Below are 20,874 nucleotides of genomic sequence, written 5' to 3'. Positions count from 1 at the left end.
GTCATCTTGTGAAAACAGACTGTGAACAAAGACCCAAGCCAGCGCGGGTGATGCAAATTGGGGGTAATTAGCACCTTGACGCGAAGTTGTTGAAACGCACTCTCCTGAAAGAAGGCAAATTGTGTCCTTTCTCCTTGATCTAGAGACTAGAACATTAGGTCCAATACACATCTGTGCCTGGGCACTGTCTGGCCAGTGGTGTTTCTTATGAAACCAAGGAAACAAACAAGAGTCAAGGCTGTTTCATTGTCTGCAAAAAGCATCGCATCATGAATGGCAGGTATTGAAATGTACAACCCCTTTTCAGCATATTTTCTTCATTATTTTGTCTATTTTTGGTGTTTGTGAACTGTACAAAAACAAAACAAAACTCCTGGACACCACCTCAATAGTAGATAAGCAACAACATCCCAGTGCACTGGAGGACCCCCATGGTGGTCTAATCACTTAGGTACACTTTAGACTGCCAGATGTCATGAAGCTCTTCTTCTTTGGAAACACTCATATCTTTTTCCAAGAGGGTAGAATACAATTTAATTTATTCTAGAGAGTCTAGTTTGAAGGGTATCAATAAAGTGTGATTATTTTCCCTTCAAAACTGCAAGAACTCTGGTAAGGATGATTTTTTACAGAAACTGGTGAACTGTAAACAGGCACCCCACTGGGCGATCAGCCTGATAAGAAGTACAAAAGCCATGTGTGGCCATGTGTTGGTTTCACACTGTGTGTTGTTTTGGATGGAGGATAACATTTTTTTTTAGAGTTGTTTGTATGGTGCAATAATGTTGTAACCTCCCTCCCTGAATATCGGTAAGCAATTCTATAGAGTTGATCAAACTTGCTATGCAAAGAAACAGTAGGAAAATCTACTTCTGTATTGGCCTAAAACTACATAGCTGGGAGTCTTTATCCAATCAGGACAGGGGTGTGAATGGCTCCCTGCTGATCCTGCTGCTGCTCTAGCCCTGGACTGAAGTACAAATTTCATGTGTATGAATTTATGACATGACCTCGTACCAACAATTTCCTGATATGTTGTAGACCAAAAGCTTTTCCTACATGGACCGAATATGTTTGATTCTTGCGCATGGAAAATCTGCTTGTCAACACATGCAGATAGCGGATGCACTTTTTCATGAGCTGGCACCATGTTTTCCCTTCTGAGCTATTTGATTGTATCAGATTGATGCGTATCCATCCTGTAAACTGGGCCAAAACTTGATTAAAAGATATTTCCAAGTGACCAAAACATAATAAGTTTTCACCTAATCTAATTCATTAGCCAGGAAATTACAGGGTCACATTTCTCTTACAAAATTAGCATATCCATTCACCACCATGGGCGGAACAGCTACTAGTGATCTATAAAGTAGTTGATATTTTGTTATGATTTAGCTATTGACAAAGTAAAGTTGACCCTCTGTCCATATCTACTGCATGAATCAATCTGCTGCTCTATGCATGCTATCTATTGATCAGTACCCCCTGGAGGCTCAGCCCTGTTAATCTGTTGTTATGGTTGTGTGATAATCACTTCCCCTCCCTCTGTCCACCCATCTCTCCAAGAAGCCACAAATTACAAATAATATCCTTTTCATCTAAGTGTGCATAGTGTTAACTGACAGTCATTGTAGGGTTAATTGAGGAGTACAGAAAAATTTGCATCAGGGTGAAATATTCGCAGTGATTTCATGTTCGCGCTTTCGCGTGATCTCCCCGCAGTGAAGTCCAAACTACCGCAAAAATTTGTTTTCTATTATTACCTGTCAGACCCCCTTACTGTATAGTGCCAGAATCCTGTCCCATCCTGCCACCAACCCCCTAAATCCTAGATCCTATCCCAACCCAACTGCCAGACCCCCTTGCCAAAATCCTGTCCCGTCCTGTCACCAACCCCCTAAATCCTAGATCCTGTCCCAGCCCAAATGTCAGACCCCCTAAATCCGAAAATCCTGTCCCGCCATGTTCAGCAACCCCCCAAATCCTAGAATCCTGTCCCAACCCAACTGCCAGACCCCCTTATAGTGCCAAAATCCTGTCCCACCCTGTCACCAACCCCCTATATCCTAGATCCTGTCCCAGCCCAAATGTCAGACCCCCTAAATCCCAAAATCCTGTCCCGCTGTCATCAACCCCCTATATCCCAAATCCTGTCCCAGGTCGTCAACCCCCTCTCCTCATTTATTTTTTGGAACGGCCCATTTTACCCACGTGAACAAGATGGCCGCCCGGGTTGTTTTGGTAAGATTTCTACAGTTATGTGAGTGTTTTTTGTAAGTGTTACGTTGATTCAGACCGCTGATTGAACCCTGGAGGATACAACGTAGTCTTTGGATTTGAGTGGTTAATTTAATAAAGCAAAAATATCGTTTAATTACTTTGGTCTTGTGATTTGTTCTAAAGATTAGCGGCCCCCCTCCCCAACAAGCTACTAGTATAAGAGGTACTTTGAACATGCATTTGTGTTCTTGTAGAAAGAATCCGATAGTATACTTCCCCGTCCTGGGAAGGAATAACTGACAAGGGTTGTGACCTCGTAACGAAAGGGGCAGACAGACATGATTGCGCGCGCATTTTGTGACAGAACTGGTAACGTTTTTGTGGGAAGTGGCTGCTCTTAGATATTCTGGCGTGTGAGAGGTTCTTTTCTAAGCTATTGTTGTGGCGTACGATCACTACAAAATGCGCTACAGTTGCAGCGTTGTTATCCTATGGTTACTGTTAATGGCTGGAGACGTTGAAGTAAATCCTGGACCAGGACAGCCATACGCCACATCAAACTTCTTCAACTTCAGCATCAGAGGTTTCCAGCAACGTGGGGTACATCACCACCAACAGCAGCAACATGTACTACAACAGCAGCAGCAGCAACAACAGCAGCAACAACATGTACTACAACAGCAGCAGCAACAACAGCAGCAACAACATGTACTACAACAGCAGCAGCATCAACAGCAGCAACAACATGTACTACAACAGCAGCAGCAACAGCAGCAGCAACAACATGTACTACAACAGCAGCAGCATCATGCACTACAACAGCAGCAACAACAACAACAACAGCAGCAACATGTACTACAACAGCAGCAGCAACAACAACAGCAGCAACAGATGTACCAGCAGGGGCCAGTGTTGTACATTCCAGTACAACAGCCTCCACAAGCATCTCAGGCAGCTCTGCATGAGGAGAGACGGAAACGTTTAGACGCAGAAGAGAGAGCTAGGGATTTTGAACGAAGATTAGAAGAATGTAGGTCAAATGGCGAAGATGCAGAAAGAGCAGTTCGAGAAGAGAGAGCAAGAGTTGCAGATTTAATACAACAACTCCAGGCTCAAGAAGAGGAACATCTGAGAGAAGTAAATGCACTCAAGGAGAGGATCAATGCCAAGAAGACCCAAGCCAAGTCCAGAGTAAGAAGTCACCGTAAAATGGGCTCAAAGACACCATCTAGCCAGCTGCAGCCGAGAGGGGCTAGGAAGAGAAAGGAAACTTATCAACAGAGGCTTTTTGAAACGTTTAACTCTTTCAACTCGGAGGTTAAAAGAGCAAAGGTAATAAGATCCTCATCATTTCTCAACATTCAGGCCTTACCTGATCATGGAAAACTATACTTTGCCATATGTATTTTAATGTAGATTTTGTTTGTTTGAACCTTTGTTTATTCATGATAAGCTCAGATATGGGGGAGATAGTGATATTCATTTTAACCAGGTTCAATATCATTTCTAAAACTTAGTCCATCTGCAACACAGGTGGAGCTGACACTAGAAGGTGAAGACAAACCCCACAAGGTCACCTGGCCAAAGAGGAACACCCAACCACAAGGCCCACCTCAGCATGGAGAGAGAACACCAGCTGAGAAAACCCTGCATATACAGAAGTGGCTCAGGATCAAGGACAAATTTGTCATTTCTGATGTGGGATATCATGAGATCAGAATGATGTCCCCAGAGACTGTGCCACCTCTGTACAAACTTGGGAATGAGAAGAAAGAGCAGAACAAGATGATTGGAATCACCACAGACAAAGAGGTAAGATTACTATTCAAAAAAGTCAACAATTTCCTGTGACAAAACATTGCCATGCCGCATCTTAACAAAAACTGCACAATTGCATTTCACTTCAGTTTATCTGTTTTCCTGCATTGTAGGCATGCAACATGGCGCGGCGGTCAGTGAGGGAGCTGCTAACCTTCCTTCTCCGCCACCCAAAACACAAAGATTGTGGAGACCAAATATCTGTTCGATTCTCTGGAGATGGCAGACAGGTGACTCGGAACAACAGGATTGGTGCAGTTATGGGCACTCTCCGGATCATCCCAAACAGGGATACCATTGATGAGAACACGGAGAGTGCCCAGCTGCACCACACCATAGACGAGGAAGCCTGCATATTTGTATACGAAGGTAAGAGTTTTAAGACATTTGTGGCATACATAAAACCTCTCTTGCCAACCTGCTCTGAATTGGAGTTTGGATGAAATTAAGCCCACCTGCCTCATCATAAACGTTTTGATCAAATGAAAAAAAAACACAATGCGATCAATAATGTTACGTATCCTTTAATGTTCCTAGGAGGAGAGGACCACGATACACAGCAGAGGACCGCAGCCCTTGTTTACAAGGAAATAGAAGATATTGGGAAGAATGGCCTAGTCATTGATGATAAGCTCATCAAAGTCAAATGGTATGCAGTGTTTCTTGATTTTACTAAGTAGATGGATTTCATGTATTTTTTGCTGCCATGTGTACAAACTTAGAAGTCTATCATCAAAATACAGCAAGTAGTAGCCATTAGACTGGAAAGTATGCTTGCCACTGAAGAAACAAATCGGGATATTCAAATTTTTGTATCATGGTTTATCTAAACATGATTTCTCCCTGTGCAAATTCAAGGTTCCTGACAGCAGATTGGAAGTTCCTAGCAACATTGTTGGGCCTGAACCAGGCGAGTAGCAAGAACTTCTGTATTTGGTGCCACTGCACCAAGAAGGAAATCTGCAATTTCAACAGTAAGTACCCATAATCATGTTACAATATCTTATATATGAAGATGTTTCCATGCTGTACATATATACATTGTGGTACATTAGCTGACCAAAAATCTCGGCTACGATATACCATGGTGTTAGATTTCTAAATGCAATCTTCTACTGTGTTTTCAAACTGAATGTTTGAGACATGACAAAGTATGGTAAAACATGAGAATAATGCACATTTCTGATTTATCTGCACAGTCGACGATTGGGACATACAGAGGCGCCCTGGGGATCACACAACATACATTGGCAAGAGAGACCACAGGGGGCATATTCTGCCACCATTACTACACTTGCCATCTGAAGTCATTGTTCCAGACGTTCTACATTGTGTATGTATTTGGTGGGAACTTGTAGATAATCGATTTTTGAAATGTTACTTCTTTCTTTCTTTTATCAAATATCAATATCAATACTAAACCTTATGCCTTTTACAGGGTATGCGAGTCCGGGGCAAGATGTTTAATCAGGTAGCAAAACAACCTTTTTTCAATGTTGTTTTCAATTTGATATTTGTGCTATGTACTAATGACTTTTCAGCACTGTCTTGATAGCATTATAATGTGAATTCTACCTTAAATACAGGTTGTTGTGTGGGCGATTAACCAGCGGAGGATAGAGCAGCTGGTGAGGGCGATGAAGGAGATTGGCGTGCCCTTCAGAATCATGGAAGGGGCTGGAGACGATGGGAAGGGATCAGTGAAAACATGGACGCAGCTGAATGGTACGGTTGATGACCCAGTATGTTTTATATGTTCTTAAACATTTCAATCAAATTTCCCAGCTAAAGTATCAAATTCGCAGAGACATGGGCTAACACTGATTTCATTTACAGCAAAACAACTGGAGCGAGTCTTCGCGAAGCTCAACCTTAATGCTGTGCTTACAGACAGGTGGAGCCCTAGAGGGCTGACTATAGCCAGCCTGTCTGTGGCGAAGCTTAAGGTCGAGCTTCGAAAACATGGATTGCCCGAAACTGGCTTGAAGGCTGCCCTTGTGGAGAGGTTATCCAGGTTCCTCGAAAGTGATCAGGTACGTGGGAAAAATTTGGTACTATGCAGTATGTGGAGATTTTGTCAATACCTAGTTTTGGCATCTGTTCACATATACATGTATTGAATAGTAGAAACAATTTTTTTTCAGATTCCCCTTCCAGAGGATGAAGAAGATGATGAGGAGTCCAACCCAATTCTCATAGTTGCGAACATCATCCAACTGTGGAAAGTAAGCTATATCCACTTCTAATGCTCCAATTTCTGTAATTCTAATTCAAGATTGAAAGCAGACACAGCATATGTTATTGCTATCCATCTGTAATCAATATGCTGACATTTACAGGACTTTGAGGTGCTGGCAGTGGCCATGAAGTCTAGCCCAGGCGAGGAGGGCTACCTGACGCCTTCTTCCTTCAAGGAACAGGCGGTCAAGTGGGGAAAATTCTTCCGCCTGGCTACATTTGATGAAGTAAGTTAAACCACATAATGATGTAGCCAGAAAACTGATTTGAAACCATTACAATTGCAATAGTTGTCACTGTTACTTATTGCCCAAGAATATTAATCCTTATATTTCCTTTGTTTTATCTCTTTCAGCATGTTACACCATATATACATACTTTGGTGTACCATATTCCACAGTTCTTGTCAAAGTATAAGTTCATCAATGATCTCTCCTGTGAAAGCGTTGAGCAGGTATGTGTTATATTTTACATTTGAATTAGTAAGAGATAACTAATTGTATACAATTGTTTGCACTTTTGAGATGTTCTACTATGTACATATGTTCATGTAAAAATAATTAAAAAAACAAGTGTTATTTTCCGCTTAGAAAAACCACACACAAAACCGGAGATTTCATCACGGAAGCCAGAGGAGTGGCAGGGGCAGCACATGGACAACACAGGTATGATGATGTCTGCACTGCATTTCCTTTCATTTCCTGTGAAGCAAGTGACAGAAGACACAAATTGTAATGACCATACTGTACAAATAGTGCAAATTGTAACGTTTTAAATCTGATTTTTACAGGTTATGGAATATGAAAACAGAGACTTGTTTGCCGTGCTCAATGGCCTAGACAGGACGAAAGCTAGCTAATATGGGCCCAAATGCTTCCCAGCGAAAAGCCACCTTGCCAGGTTTGTCAGATTTGGAATACCATTTTACCTAGGTACCATTATATTTCAACTACATGTAGCTGCCCTGTCTTCCACACTAGAAAAAGAGTGTAGAATTGTTGTGTATCATCCATATATAGTGTTCCAGCCTGTCATTCATTTTACTTGGGTGACATTAAACATTGGCTGTTCCATAAATCTCACTGCTGTACACATCACAAAGTAATGCCCCTAATAGAATGAGTGGGATGCCATTAATCTGGTATAGATTGATAAACTGTTTTTTTTTTAAACGTTTAGCAGAAGAACAGCAGGTGCTGGAAGAGGATGAAGTGGAACGGTTCGAAGAGGACGATGATGACGAGTCTTAACTTGAAGGGACCAGTACTGTAGATACTCTTATAGTGTACCTGTTTGGGTGGAGGGTGTTTATCAGCTCTCTTGTAAGCAGTAGGGAAATCCAGCCGTCGTCAATGTGTTGTTTCTCCTGTAAATATTCAAACATATAATTGTGAATGAGAAAACATGTATTTTGTGGAATACTGTCTGTATGGACTGATTGTTTAAGCAGTGATTATGTATTGAATGTGTTTTTTTTATTATTGTAATGTTGTTTGTTATGTATGTGAGTTTGATAGATATGATTACCTTTGGACAGCATTCTGGTGGCCTGAGCCTCTCAGCCCTCTTGTGCGTGCACCTGGGGCAAGCAGTGTGGTCATATCTGACCACTGGTCTGTAGCCCCAGGTGACACGCACGGCTGTGACGAGGACGACAGAGGATGACTTCAGAGGTTTCCGATGCCACCCTCTGCCTAGGACGGGGATGAGCTCCCTTGGATGGCAGGAGAATGTCTCTGGTTGCCCAGAGACTCCTGCCATCCAACCCACTATGCTCAGCTGACGAAAGTGCTGAAATGAGAAAAATGCAGGTGGCTAAGAGCAAACAACATTCTGTTTATTAAATTGTATTGTAAATCTATGTTTATATGATATTGCAATAATGTATATATTGCTATAATGGAAGCAAAAAAGGACTTGTGTATATACCTTGTCAAAATCTGCCCGTGGGAAGGGGATGGTCAGGCTGGCCTTGCTGGTATACTGGCCAGCCCTGTCGCTGCACTGCCCTATGGCAGTGAGGATTGCAGTCCTCAAATACTGGATACAGGGTGGGTCCTCTTGAGTCCCCCCAGCTCCCTTCCCCAGAGCAGTGGCCTCCCTATGATGGTGAAGGTAGGCCTCCAACTCTGGGTTTTGTTGGAGGGGGACCCAAGAATGCTGCTGCCCTGGCCAGCTCCCTGTCCATCTCACCTTCACCTGCCAAATAATATTGTGTGTATTCTCAGGTAATGATATCAAGGTTTTGTACATAATTTCCACCATTTGTAAGTAAACTTTTGCCCTCCAACACGATCTTCTCACAAGCTTCTTTTTCATGGATTATGAAATAAATGCTCAGTGTCCAGTACATGTGTCATGTATGACCTACTTAGGAGGAGAGGACCTACTTACCAGAATAAGGTTGAATAAAATTGCCACACCTTCTCAAAACGTTGCCTAATTTCTATAATTCCTTCCTACCGTGGTATCACTCTAAACGTATATTGTGCTAAGTATCCCAAGATGTTACTTAAAAGCCAAATGTTGGGGAAGACGGCATGTAAGACAGTTGAAGTATCAAAGTACACGTGGTAACTTACCCAGATTTCACCTTCATCTCTAATCTCCTCTTGCACTACATCCTCCACTTTCCACAGTTTTGGTGGCTGCTTCCGTCTTGTCCGTAAGACTTTCCCGAAGTCTTTGTCTCCCAAAAAATCTTCACCAAACGGGAATCCTGCCATTCTTTACTAGTATACTACAATGAACAAACGTGTGACCATGTGTGGGAAATGTTTTCTTGGAATGGAGGTCAGGAAAGCCCGGGGCAGTAGGCTGTCAATCACCATGCCCTCTGAGCCGGCTGCGGGCACGCGCGGCTGTTCCCAGGACGGGCGGTAGCCACTCCTACATGGCCATGTATGGTATTGTAGGAGTAGGCAAGGGGCACGTCATCTAATTGGTTTGGCTTGCTGCTATACACCCAAACATAGCGCTCTTGTACCGGGCCATTTTGTAGTTTGAAGGCCTGGATCCTCAAGATGGAAGCAGAGCAGAGGAATGGGAGATGAGAAGAGGAGCCGGTGAGAACTGCTTTCTAAAAGTTACAGAAAAATAGAATTAAATTGTGTGATTAACCTCGGATATATTTCTCTTTTCTCATGAGATACCTGATACTGATACTTTCTTACCTCCATTAGCTATCATACAGTGAGTATGTAGCTACTCTTCCCGGAGTAAAACAAACATACATCTGACCAAGGACCTTGATCTGACAGACTACATAAACTTACTACATCATCATCATTAAAATTACCTAGCTTATCCACTATGCCTTATGCTTAGCATCGCCTGCCTAAACCTGCTCTGTGTTGCAGTTTGTATCCGATGTGGCAAACTGTTCCACATAGATATGGATACATGAAAGTCTTTTTCATAGCATTGGTTTCACCTGAACTTCTACTATCCCATGTCTGTCTTCCTGTCCTCACCTACCCATTTCTGTCATCTGTCCAACTGTCATTGTACCTTCAGGCTTGTCAAGCTCCCATCCACACGGGCGTCACCCGCTAGCTGGAATTCAAGTCCGTAGAGGGCAGCTACGTGTATCAAGATGGCAAAATCTTTAAAGGTCCCTGCCACAGAGCAGGAAAGGAAAAAGTCATCTCGAACCAGTTTAGCTCAAGCGAACTCAATGAACAGATGAGCTCATCTTCCACTGGTTGTGACAGAGAAGACATACGCTATGTACAGTATTTACAGGTTCATTGTACCGGGGAAATTCCCCTAGCTCTTTTCGACAAGCACAACGAACAGTGGACCATAGACTGCGACCTTTCCGGTAGCGTGCATGTCGGGTGAGCGACACAGCCGGGATCGAACCCGGGGCTTCTTGTTCAAAAGGCAAGATCGCTAACCACTGGACTACGCGCGCTACCTTGGAATCCAGTAAGTGTTTCGATCCGTCTTCCGTGATGTACAATATTTTTCTTTTCTCTCGCCGTTCTTTCCAGGGATGCTTGTAAAGCTGTTGATCCACACGGGGGTGACCAGGTATCTAGGGTTCCAGTCGTGTGAAAATAGCTATGTGTTCAGTGGAGGCGGCAACGTTCACAAAATACCCGCTAATGACAAGGAGGCCCTGGCATCACATGAGTCCCAAATACTAACTCTGGTGTGGCGTGTTCTCACTTGAATGAACCCTGCAATCTCTCTTGGAATCGTTGATGTTGGCGTTTGAGTTTTGAGTTTTATTTAGATCCACAATTAGCCTCATAAGAGGCTATTCTTCCTGTTGTCTACACATTCATATTTACACATAACAATTAAAACATACAAAGGCATACAAATTGACAGTAGAGGGAAAAAAAGTGCCTTAAAAGCAATAATTACAGTTCAATTATTTGCTAGTTGCTGCCGGTGTTGTTCCACAACTGAGACATTCTGTACAGAAGGCGTCTTTTCTAAGAGTTGGATTTCGGTTTCGGAAGTCTGACTGTGTTTGAGAGTGATCACTTGCTAACTCATTCGTGGCAGGTGGCAATTTAACAGTTATGCGATGATCAAATTAGGAAAGGGTTTTATATACTCTTATCATTTGTGACTTGATTCATACTAACAACGACTCCAAAATCATTGATGAACTGCATACTAATGAGAGCAGTAACTATCTTACCGTTAAATGCCAACGGACATAGTTTCTTAGATTTCTGACAGATGATTAATAAGACTAACAAAATCTGCAAAGTTACGATCTGCTAGCTAGAACTGATGAGCTGCATGGCTAGTAACAACCATAGTTTCTTAGATTTCGGACAGATGATAAAGACTAAAAAAATCTGCAAAGCTACAAACTGCTAGCTGGACAAAATGGCTGGATGGGTATTAACCCCCCCCCCCCTCCCCCCGTCTGTACGGCAGGTTTGATGGGGATATTCGAGAAGCGCCGTTACCGCGTCTTCCTGGTTTGGGTCAACAACCTTGATGAGAGCGACCCAAAGACCCACCGGCCCATCGACATCGCAAAAGCCACAATGGAGGACGTGTACAAGCACTTCAAGCTGGACCTCAACACAGCCGACTTTACCGGCCATGCCCTGGCCCTGTGGAGGGATGACAAGTAGGGAAACTTAGCCTGAGAGTAGCCTCTACCAGGCTCCGCGGATCGCTGGGAAAATAGTAGAAATCGGCCAAATAGAGTGAATAGTATGCCAGGGGTAGTCCGCTATACAGTAAAGCTCAATAGGCGGTTCGCCGATTTCTACTATTTTCCCAGCGATCCGCGGAGCCTGGTAGAGACCAGCCTGAGAGGCGGGCTGTAAACCTAAACACTGAACCTGTACCTGAAAAGTTGTTAACGTTCAGGTCTGGACCTAAACATCAATTGTACCTGTACCTGAACAAAATAAAACTAGTAGACAGCATATTTTAGACAATTTTGAAAATCTTGCACTTGAAATTTGAGAAAACTTGTAAACATCATCATGCAAAGATGACAAAGCAATTTACCATTAAGAAAGGCAGTTGGCCACATGTATAACTTACAGATACATGTAATTGACCAAACTTATTTAAGTCCAGGTCTGGACCTGTACCTGAAAATTGTTTTGGGACACAGCACAACTGTGTTTGGTAGAGAGTTCATTATGAAAAAAAACCTGTAAACTCTAATTTTCAACACAGAGCATTTAAGGCCTTTTTGCTTTTGACTGTACAACACAAGTCTTTGAATGGAGGCTTAACTTTCTGTAGTTAAAGCCTTTCTGCAGTTTTGAGGTTCAAATTTCATCCATTTAATAATGTTTTATTTGCAAGTTCTTGCCCGAGGGCTGATTGCAACATGAAAAATAGAAAGGGGTATACTGTACAGATAGTGCGAGTTATTGAACAATGTTGACAAGAGGAACAAATGGCTATTCTAAGAACTACTACGGAATACAATCTACGCATTTTGGGTTTGACTTCTTTTTTGGAAGCATTGGAAGCCGAAGTGTCCCACTTTTTGGGTAATGAGTGCGTTTTGAGAGGTTAACAGGGTTCTAGTTTTCTTTTTGTCAGTAAACGTTTGAAAATTGTGGTAAGTTTTGGTGGCTTCTTAATAAAGCAATCAACCAAGCACTGCATTGTTGAATGATACTGTATGCCAACCATCATGCCTGTGCCAATTGTGTTCCCACAGTTACAAGCAGCAGCCTTGCCTTGATACTATTCGGAGGATTAAGCCCTACATGTAAGGTCTCATTGCAGCTGAATAAAAAGACTCTTTTTACACAACCAAGAGATTTATTCCACCGACGTATCGGTGACCATCTGTCACCTTCTTCAATGCAATTCTGACTGGTTCACATGGCAATGCAGCACAGGTGTTGCTGCTTAAACATAATGAGATGCATTCCCAAACGCAAAATATTTACATATGTACAAATCACAGGAGATGACATCACTATGCGTGTAATAAATCTCTTAGTTGTGTAAAAAGATTATTTTTCTTCAGTGAATTACCAACCTGATGAAACTACTCACGGGGGTCACATTGCAGCTCTTTGATATTCTAGTCTTGAGATACCATCTGTTTATCTGGTGAAATTAGAGCTGTGCAAGTCCGCCTGCACCTTACCCGCTACTGTGATAAGTGAATGCATGATTCTGTTTGCCGTACTGACTACCGCCTCTTGTAAGATGCCGACAAATTGAAATTGTTTGTAAACAGTATCCATTGTGAGTCATACGTCCTAACATGTTTCTGTGGAACTGCAATCTAAATGGAGCGTGTATCAGAGAGTGCTGACATGTGTGTTGTATTGGATGTTTGGAGTTTCTTTTTGCACAACCAGTAAATCTTACCTGCTGACGTTTCGATGTCTGTCAGATACCTTCTTCAGAGCTGCTGACTGGAGTGCTGCTTCTCGCCGCTATAAGTAGCCGATGTAGGTGATGACCCGGGACGAGGGGGGATACAAGCTCAGCCGCGTTTGGGATTGTGCTCTCGCCGCAAAAGCGCCACTTATAGCGACGAAAAGCAGTACTCCAGTCAGAAGCTCTGAAGAAGGTGTTTCACAGACATCGAAACGTCAGCAGGTGAGATTTACTGGTTGTGCAAAAAGAAATTCCAAACATCCTATGTTCTACCAACCTGATGAAACTATTTTCAAATGTTTGTTGTACTGCTTACAGAGAGTCCATTTCTCGCCATGGCACGTCTCCATACCTGTACCCTCTGTATGGACTTGGGGAGCTGCCGCAGGGCTTTGCCAGATAAACTACCTCTCATATTCTTGATACATCTTTAAGAATGCTGTTAGATGATGCTTAATTTTTTCAGTGCTGTGTTTTAAGACCATGCACGTTTCTTTCGGTGGTTCTCGAACATTTCAAAGAAAAATCAAGACCATAGCACGTCTAGGTCAGAAGATACAAAAACTGAAGTTCTGCTGCAGTACCAAGGTCACATACCAGAGGGCTCAAAATCGACCTTGAATTCCGGCTTCACAACACCCGCCCACACACCAAATATCATTGTAATCCATCAAGAGGCTCTTGAGTTATGCTGACTAGAGTAGTGCGGAAGCACAAACAGACAAACAGACGAACAAACAAACAGGCAAACACACACACAGACACACCCAAAACTATATCTCCATTTTTCATAATTAAGCAAGAGGCCAAGAGGAGACTAAAGGCCCGACTGCCAAACTCAACTCTGACTACATCGTACATTCATGTCACGATACTGTTTAAAACAAGATACAGATGTTTCTCCAGTCTTTGCATTGTAAACACCGCATGAACTACTTAATATGTATATGTGTAGTAAATACAATATACTTTACATTTGGGACTGTATCTGTAAGCAGCGACACCTAGCTGCAATGCAAAACATAACCAGGCAGCAGCGCCCTGAGGAAGGCAACAGATGGTCACCAAAACATTGGCCTGAATAAAACACTTGGTTGTGTACAAAGAACTAGAGAGTCATTGCATGAGAAACCAGGCAGAGAAAAATAGCTGGTGGTTTTTTTAATTATGTGGCTGTTCATAGTTCCACATACCTATCACATGTACAAAGTATGAGCCGATTTGGCCGACCCCCATCTTCCCACCTCTGCCTGGTTTTGCCTGGTTTTCTCGTGCAATGACTCTTGATTGTTATCTTATGACTATGACCGTGATGAAACTAATCATGGATCTGCCTCTTACAGGTTGAGTGCAATCTATGGTGGAACCTACATGCTGGACAAGGCGGGGTGTAACATACAGTACGACGCAGAAGGGAAGGTGACCGGTGTGGAGTCCGGTGGTGAGGTCAGCGTTCTCTCTCTTTATTCACGACCGAAAATAATTTCTTCAGGTTGGTAGAACGCCGCTATAAGTAGCCGATAAGTAGAAAAACCTCACCTACATCGGCTACTTATAGCGGCGAGAAGCAGGACTCCAGTCAGAAGCTCTGAAGAAGGTGTCTGATAGACACCGAAACGTCAGCAGGTGAGATTACCTGGTTGTGGACAAAGAATCTCCTATATCCTCTCTTTATTCAGTTTCTCTAATCTAAGGACCACTGCAAACATTTATAGCCTTGCAGTATTTTGCTCAGCATTGGGGTCTCGTTTTGGATCCTTCTTTGGTGATGAAGTTTTCTTGATTTCATTTGTACGTATGGGAGGAACCGGAATGATGTATGTGTTGTGTGCAGGTTGCTAGGTGTTCCGCCGTTGTGTGCGGGTTGCTAAGTGCTCCGCTGTTGTGTGCAGGTTGCTAAGTGCTCCGCTGTTGTGTGCAGGTTGCTAAGTGCTCCGCTGTTGTGTGCAGGTTGCTAAGTGCTCCGCTGTTGTGTGCAGGTTGCTAAGTGCTCCGCTGTTGTGTGCAGGATGCTAAGTGCTCCGCTGTTGTGTGCAGGTTGCTAAGTGCTCCGCCGTTGTGTGCGGGTTGCTAAGTGCTCCGCTGTTGTGTGCAGGTTGCTAAGTGCTCCGCTGTTGTGTGCAGGTTGCTAAGTGCTCCGCTGTTGTGTGAAGGTTGCTAAGTGCTCCGCTGCTGTGTGCAGGATGCTAAGTGCTCCGCTGTTGTGTACAGGTTGCTAAGTGCTCCGCTGTGGTGTGCGACCCGAGCTACGCCACTGACAAAGTGAAGAAGGTTGCCCAGGTGGTGCGGTGCATCTGTATCCTGTCTCACCCCGTCCCCAACACCAAAGACTCCCTCTCCTGCCAGCTCATCATCCCTCAGAACCAGGTCGGCAGAAAGTCCGGTAAGTACTTTTTATCTTCGCCGAGAAGATTATATTTTCGGTTACTCCAGCTGTTGGGTGGGTCTGAATGTATGTCAAGGGCATAACTCGAGAAACCTTTGATGGATCTTCCTGATTTTTAGTAGGTGTGTGGTGGTTGTGCAAAGGTAGGTCAAGTTCAAAAATCGTTCACCTTGCATTTTCCAACAGTACTACAGCGGACTTTGAATGTTCTTGTGTTTTTCTCGTAATATTCAATGGTGGCAAGGTCACGGTTGGTATTGTTGACTTAGAACCTTAAGGTTCTGGGTTTGCATCCCTAGCAGTCCCCAATGTTGTGCCCTTGGGAAAGTCCCTTTACACCCATATTTCCTCACCCGATTCGTGTGAAAATTGGTACCTAGCTTCGGTCAGACATGTCCTATTGGATGGGACGTAAAGCCGGAGTTACCGTGTTCGAGGAGAGGCACACTTTGAGCACATTAAAGAACCCACCACACTTATCGAAAAGATGAGGGGTATGCACGCGTGTTGTAATGGTAATGTGTTGCTTGCGTCACGTCAACCATTCTTCCGTAATCTATATCCATAAAACGATCTATATGCAAACCTCCACTAAAACAATGTGTAACCATTTCTCCCCGGTTCTGTGCAGACATCTATGTCTTCTGTGTCTCCTATGCCCTCAACGTGGCCGCCAAGGGCAAGTTTCTGGCCATCTGCAGCACAACCGTGGAGACAGACGACCCTGAAACCGAGCTCAAGCCAGCCCTGGACCTCCTCGGCCCGATTGATCAAAAGTAATCTATAAATGGTTTATTCAGGAATTGACACATACAGAAATTAAAACAGCATTGCAGCCGATGTTACCTTCTTTAAAGTAAACCGGCTGAAATACGCAGTCTTAAGATTAAAAGTACAAAAGAGCACACTCAAACAAAATATATATAAAAGACAAAATGTACAATCAACAGTAGCATATATAACAGATTACACTTTACAAATTGGTGTTCAGTAGTTGGGTTTAGTATGGAATAGCACTACGTTTGTATCTGTCTGATCTTGTGAATGTAAGAAAGTAAGAATGCTTTCTGGAAAAAGTGTATGAGAGAGCTTCAGGTGTAAACCTCAAGTGTCAAACCTCTGCAAGTAAATTAGCCCAACACACTTATCGAAAAGAGTAGGGGTGACCCAGTGTGAAGCTACTTGATAAAGCAAGATGACTGATGAAAGGATTCTGAACATAGTGCTGTGAAATCTATGCGGGAACAATAGCGGGAAAAAATTTATAATCATCTGTAGGTAAGGCCCCCATAGCCGCTTGCTTTGGAATAGCAGGGACATTTTTATTTAAATCTTTCAAGGAGCATATCTGAACAAAGGAAAAACAGATTTTGTCTATGATTGATAGATTGTATTAACCTCTCTATGTCCATTTCCTCTCCTCAGGTTCGTGAGCGTGAGCGATCTGTTTGATCCAATAGATGATGGCACAGACAGCAAGGTAGGTGTTCATGTTCCTTGTTATTTGAACCGATAGATGATGGCACAAACAACAAGGTTGGTTTCCATGTTCCTCGTTATTTGAACCAATAGATGATGGCACAAACAACAAGGTAGGTTTTCATGTTCCTCGTTATTTGAACCAATAGATGATGGCACAGACAGCAAGGTTGGTTTCCATGTTCCTCGTTATTTGAACCAATAGATGATGGCACAAACAACAAGGTATCTATCTGTATCTATATAGCCGGTATAACCGCCATTAGGCGTAACACACCAGCTTCGCAGGCACGCGGCGCGGCAGCAGCTGGTCATATTACACCGAACGGTCTGTTACACCTAGTCTTTACATATCTGACTGCAACCGTTCTTTAAAGCTACTTAGTGAGGAAGCTCCTACAGTACTTGATGACAACGAGTTCCATTCTACTATGGTTCTCGGGAAATACGAATTTTTGAACACATCAATCCTTGGCTGATAACTCTGGTACTTAAAAGCATGACTATTTCTGGTCCTCTTCTGAGCTGGCATTAGATACTTATCAGTCGGGACGTCCACAAGTTTATTAGTCATCTTGTACATCATGCAAAGTCTGGACATTGTTCTCCTGTCCTCAAGTGACATCCATTGCAGGTCTGCTTTCATTTTTGTTACACTAGCGCCCCTTTCATAGTTGTTCGTGCAGAATCTGGCAGCTTGGTTCTGCACCCTCTCCAGTTTATCTATATCCTTCTTTGTGTATGGATCCCAAACTGTTGCAGCATATTCAAGGTTTGGTCTTACTAGAGACGTGTATGCAAGTGATTTTACCTTTGCTGGGCATGCCCACAAATTACGTTTGATCACTCCCAATGTCTGTTTAGCCTTAGTTGTTACTTTGTTGATATGGGTGTTCCACTTAAGCCCCGTTGTTAATGTAACGCCTAGGTACGGGTGGCTCTTTGCAGTTGCTAGAGCCTGTCCACAGAACTGGTAGGTGGTTATAATTGGGTTTCGTTTGTTTGTTATATGCATGATGTAACATTTTTCCGGATTAAACTGCATTAGCCATCTGCTTTGCCATTCTTCGAGTGTGTTCAAATCTTCTTGCAAAAGCTGTGAATCACTCTGTGTGGACAACTCTATATATAACAGGCAGTCATCGGCAAATAACCTAACATTTGAATCAAGCTGGTCTGGTAAGTCATTTATGTACAGGAGGAAGAGTAACGGTCCCAGAACGGTTCCCTGTGGTACGCCTGACGCAACTCTAACTGGAGCTGAGGCCTTGCCTTCTACCACTACCGTCTGTTCCCTATTGGTCAAGAAAGCCTTCAACCAGTTTAGTGTGGTGCCTTGAATTCCGTAGTGCTCTAGTTTTGTGATGAGTCTGCTATGTGGGACTTTATCGAAAGCTTTAGTAAAATCAAGAATTGCTAGATCTACCTGTTTTTTACTGTTCAGTGCGCCAGCTATGACGTGAGCTGTCAATATAAGCTGTGTTTCTGTGGATCGCTTTGCTCTGAATCCATGTTGGTAGTCAGTCAATATATTGAAACTTTCTAAGTGTTTCATGACATGACTATGGATAATGTGTTCAAGTAGTTTGCAGGATATACAGGTCAGTGATACAGGTCGGTAGTTGCCGGGGACAGCTCTATCTCCCTTTTTAAAAATGGCACATATATTTGCATCCCTCCAGTCTTTGGGAATTTCTCCTTTGTCTAACGAGTGTTGGAAAATATTGGTTAACACAGGTGCTATTTCGGTGGCTGTCATTTTGAGGAACCAAGGAGGTATTTGGTCTGGACCAGATGCTTTAGATGGATTGAGACCTTGGAGCATTTTTTCGACACCATTAGGGGAAATCACTATGTGTTCCATGGGAGGGGTACAGGGCTGTCCGAGAGTTGGCATGTTTGTTGTGTCTTCTTCTGTGAACACACTTTTAAACTGTGAACTGAGTGCCTCTGCTTTTTTCTCGCTATCACTGATAATGAAATTCCCAATCTTTAGAGGGGCTACGCCGACAAGGTCTCTTCTTAGGCCTTTTATGTATGACCAGAATGTTTCGGGTTTGTCTATTATGGCTTCCCCCAGTATGTCTGCCACATATTTTGAATGTGCTGCTCTTATGCTTTTCTGTACACCCTTCTTAACTCTCTTGTATTTGTTCATGTCTTCCTCTCGCCCTGTTCTCTTAGCTTTGTTGTAAAGACGTTGTTTCTTACGACAATGTCTTCTTAGGTTTCTGTTGAACCAAGGCAGGTTGTATCTGCTTGATGTTGTTTTACTAGGGATGTGCAAGTTCATCGTGTGCTTTATTTTGTCTTTAAAATCATCCCACTTCTGTGTCACGGACATATCCTCGGTTCGTTTGTTAAAGTTTGTTGCATAATCACTAAGGTCACTCTTAATGGCCGGTTCATCAGCTTTAGTTCGAATGTACATTTTTCTCTTGGGTTTCCTGTTTTGTTTGGGTGCAAGGTTTACATCCACCAATACCATGTCGTGGTCACTTATTCCAGGAACTACTGTGGTCTTTTCGATTATGTTTGGGTTATTAACTAAGACCAGGTCCAAGAGATTACCATTCCTAGTGGGCTCTTGAACTGTTTGGAATAACCCATGGTTATCCACTAAGTGCAGTAGCTTCTGTGCCTGCCCTGAATTGTTCTGGGTGTTATGTGTTATGCTAGCATCCCAATTTATACCAGGTGTGTTAAAGTCTCCAAGGATGATCACGTTGTCAGAGTTAATTTTAGGTCCCATCTTACTTATGGACTTGTCCAGTTCATCCAGGCTATTGCCCTGGTCCGATGGAGGTCTATAGTATGTACCAATCATTAGTGGTAGGTTTTCATGTTCCTTGTTATTTGAATTTGTCAAGTACAGAAAAGAACACTGAAGTGGCACAGCCACGTGTCACGCTCAGCAGGACTAGCCAAAACTCCCCTGCAAAGAACCGTCCAGGGAGGAGGGAAGGCTGTGGTGCCCCAACAGTCAAATAATTAGACTAAAGCATGGATGAGATGATCAAAGAGCATACTGTAAATGCTGGAATGTTCACGGGGATTTAATTTCGTGGTAGGGAGAAAAAGGAGTATTCACAGTGGTTTTGAGTACGGGTTTGAAATAGTAGTAGCGCTACTGTCACACAATAGAATGGCTTTTTGCGGTGGTTTTAAGTTTGCGGTAGAGATTTCACTGCGAGAACCGCGAACATAAAACCACCGCGAATATTTGTGAATTAACAGTATAACACATTGTGCTTCTCGTCCCCGTAGCTGTTTGTTTCCACGTCCTACGACGCCACGACCCACTTCGAGACGACCTGTCTGGACATCCTGGACATTTACAAACGGTACTTCGGCGAGGAGTTCGATTTCACGAAGGTGGCGGACAAGATCCAGACCGAAGACGAATAGTGACCAAGCAGGCGGTTCCAGTCATCAGCAGCACGGTCTTTCAGCTCCGAAAAAAAACATAGGGGCACTTCCACCAAAAATAGTTACTCAAGCAACGGGATAAACTTTTCAAACAGTCAGACGTTTCATATAGCATCCGCTGTCTTTCGTCAGTGACTGTGAGATCCCGACTGCAGACAGCGCAACGTTTTTGAAACTATAGATTTGGAGACCAATCAGTACGCTTACGAGTTTATGCGGATGCTGTCTGAAACGTCTGTTTAAAATTTTTATCCAGCTGCTTGAGTAACTATTGTTGGTGTATCTTACATACCTGGATGTCTAACCTTCATCAACGTATAGCACTTCCAGTTACCTTAGAGGAATCAAGAAATGATGAGTGTGGTTTTTAGTCCTCTTGATGTCCTTAAACACAAATGTCCAGTGATAGAAATCGATAACGCCAGAGGGAGATGCTACAGGACGCTGATAGGCAATTCGCGACTCCT

The 20,874-nt window shown here is 43.1% G+C and overlaps 3 protein-coding genes across 3 annotated transcripts; all 3 read left to right on the top strand.

Moving 5' to 3' along the window:
- The first annotated feature begins 2,592 nt into the window (after nucleotides 1–2,592).
- LOC136445634 (GATA zinc finger domain-containing protein 4-like) lies at nucleotides 2,593–4,402 on the top strand. The gene is made up of 2 exons (XM_066443764.1): nucleotides 2,593–4,032; nucleotides 4,152–4,402. Exon 1 carries the CDS (start codon nucleotides 2,846–2,848, stop codon nucleotides 3,203–3,205), a length of 360 nt encoding a protein of 119 aa, XP_066299861.1. The 5' UTR covers nucleotides 2,593–2,845; the 3' UTR covers nucleotides 3,206–4,032; nucleotides 4,152–4,402.
- On the top strand, nucleotides 3,430–7,135 carry LOC136445673 (uncharacterized). Its single transcript, XM_066443806.1, has 14 exons — nucleotides 3,430–3,552; nucleotides 3,754–4,032; nucleotides 4,152–4,407; nucleotides 4,576–4,687; nucleotides 4,897–5,012; nucleotides 5,238–5,371; nucleotides 5,477–5,509; nucleotides 5,625–5,763; nucleotides 5,875–6,071; nucleotides 6,183–6,263; nucleotides 6,378–6,503; nucleotides 6,632–6,730; nucleotides 6,867–6,941; nucleotides 7,067–7,135. The coding sequence occupies exons 1-14, from the start codon at nucleotides 3,430–3,432 to the stop codon at nucleotides 7,133–7,135; spliced, it is 1,839 nt and encodes a 612-aa protein (XP_066299903.1).
- A 3,118-nt stretch (nucleotides 7,136–10,253) lies between these two features.
- Nucleotides 10,254–20,457, top strand: LOC136445632 (rab GDP dissociation inhibitor alpha-like). Its single transcript, XM_066443762.1, has 9 exons — nucleotides 10,254–10,404; nucleotides 11,174–11,377; nucleotides 12,437–12,487; nucleotides 13,432–13,509; nucleotides 14,454–14,559; nucleotides 15,325–15,496; nucleotides 16,131–16,275; nucleotides 16,925–16,979; nucleotides 20,246–20,457. The coding sequence occupies exons 1-9, from the start codon at nucleotides 10,274–10,276 to the stop codon at nucleotides 20,384–20,386; spliced, it is 1,083 nt and encodes a 360-aa protein (XP_066299859.1). The 5' UTR covers nucleotides 10,254–10,273; the 3' UTR covers nucleotides 20,387–20,457.
- Nucleotides 20,458–20,874: the final 417 nt, after the last annotated feature.

The sequence above is a fragment of the Branchiostoma lanceolatum genome, chromosome 12 (genome assembly GCF_035083965.1).
Source record: "Branchiostoma lanceolatum isolate klBraLanc5 chromosome 12, klBraLanc5.hap2, whole genome shotgun sequence".
Classification (NCBI taxonomy): domain Eukaryota; kingdom Metazoa; phylum Chordata; class Leptocardii; order Amphioxiformes; family Branchiostomatidae; genus Branchiostoma; species Branchiostoma lanceolatum.
This window is presented reverse-complemented; position numbering and strand designations above follow the sequence as displayed.

Excerpts from the sequence above, each read along its gene's own strand:
- LOC136445634 (XM_066443764.1), top strand. The coding sequence starts at position 2,846 with ATGTACTACAACAGCAGCAGCAGCAACAACAGCAGCAACAACATGTAC.
- LOC136445673 (XM_066443806.1), top strand. The coding sequence starts at position 3,430 with ATGGGCTCAAAGACACCATCTAGCCAGCTGCAGCCGAGAGGGGCTAGG. Across the intron at positions 4,408-4,575 it reads CTGCATATTTGTATACGAAG|GAGGAGAGGACCACGATACA; the intron begins GTAAGAGTTTTA and ends TAATGTTCCTAG. Across the intron at positions 4,688-4,896 it reads AAGCTCATCAAAGTCAAATG|GTTCCTGACAGCAGATTGGA; the intron begins GTATGCAGTGTT and ends TGCAAATTCAAG.
- LOC136445632 (XM_066443762.1), top strand. The coding sequence starts at position 10,274 with ATGCTTGTAAAGCTGTTGATCCACACGGGGGTGACCAGGTATCTAGGG. Across the intron at positions 10,405-11,173 it reads AATGACAAGGAGGCCCTGGC|GGCAGGTTTGATGGGGATAT; the intron begins ATCACATGAGTC and ends CCCCGTCTGTAC. Across the intron at positions 16,276-16,924 it reads CTCGGCCCGATTGATCAAAA|GTTCGTGAGCGTGAGCGATC; the intron begins GTAATCTATAAA and ends TCCTCTCCTCAG.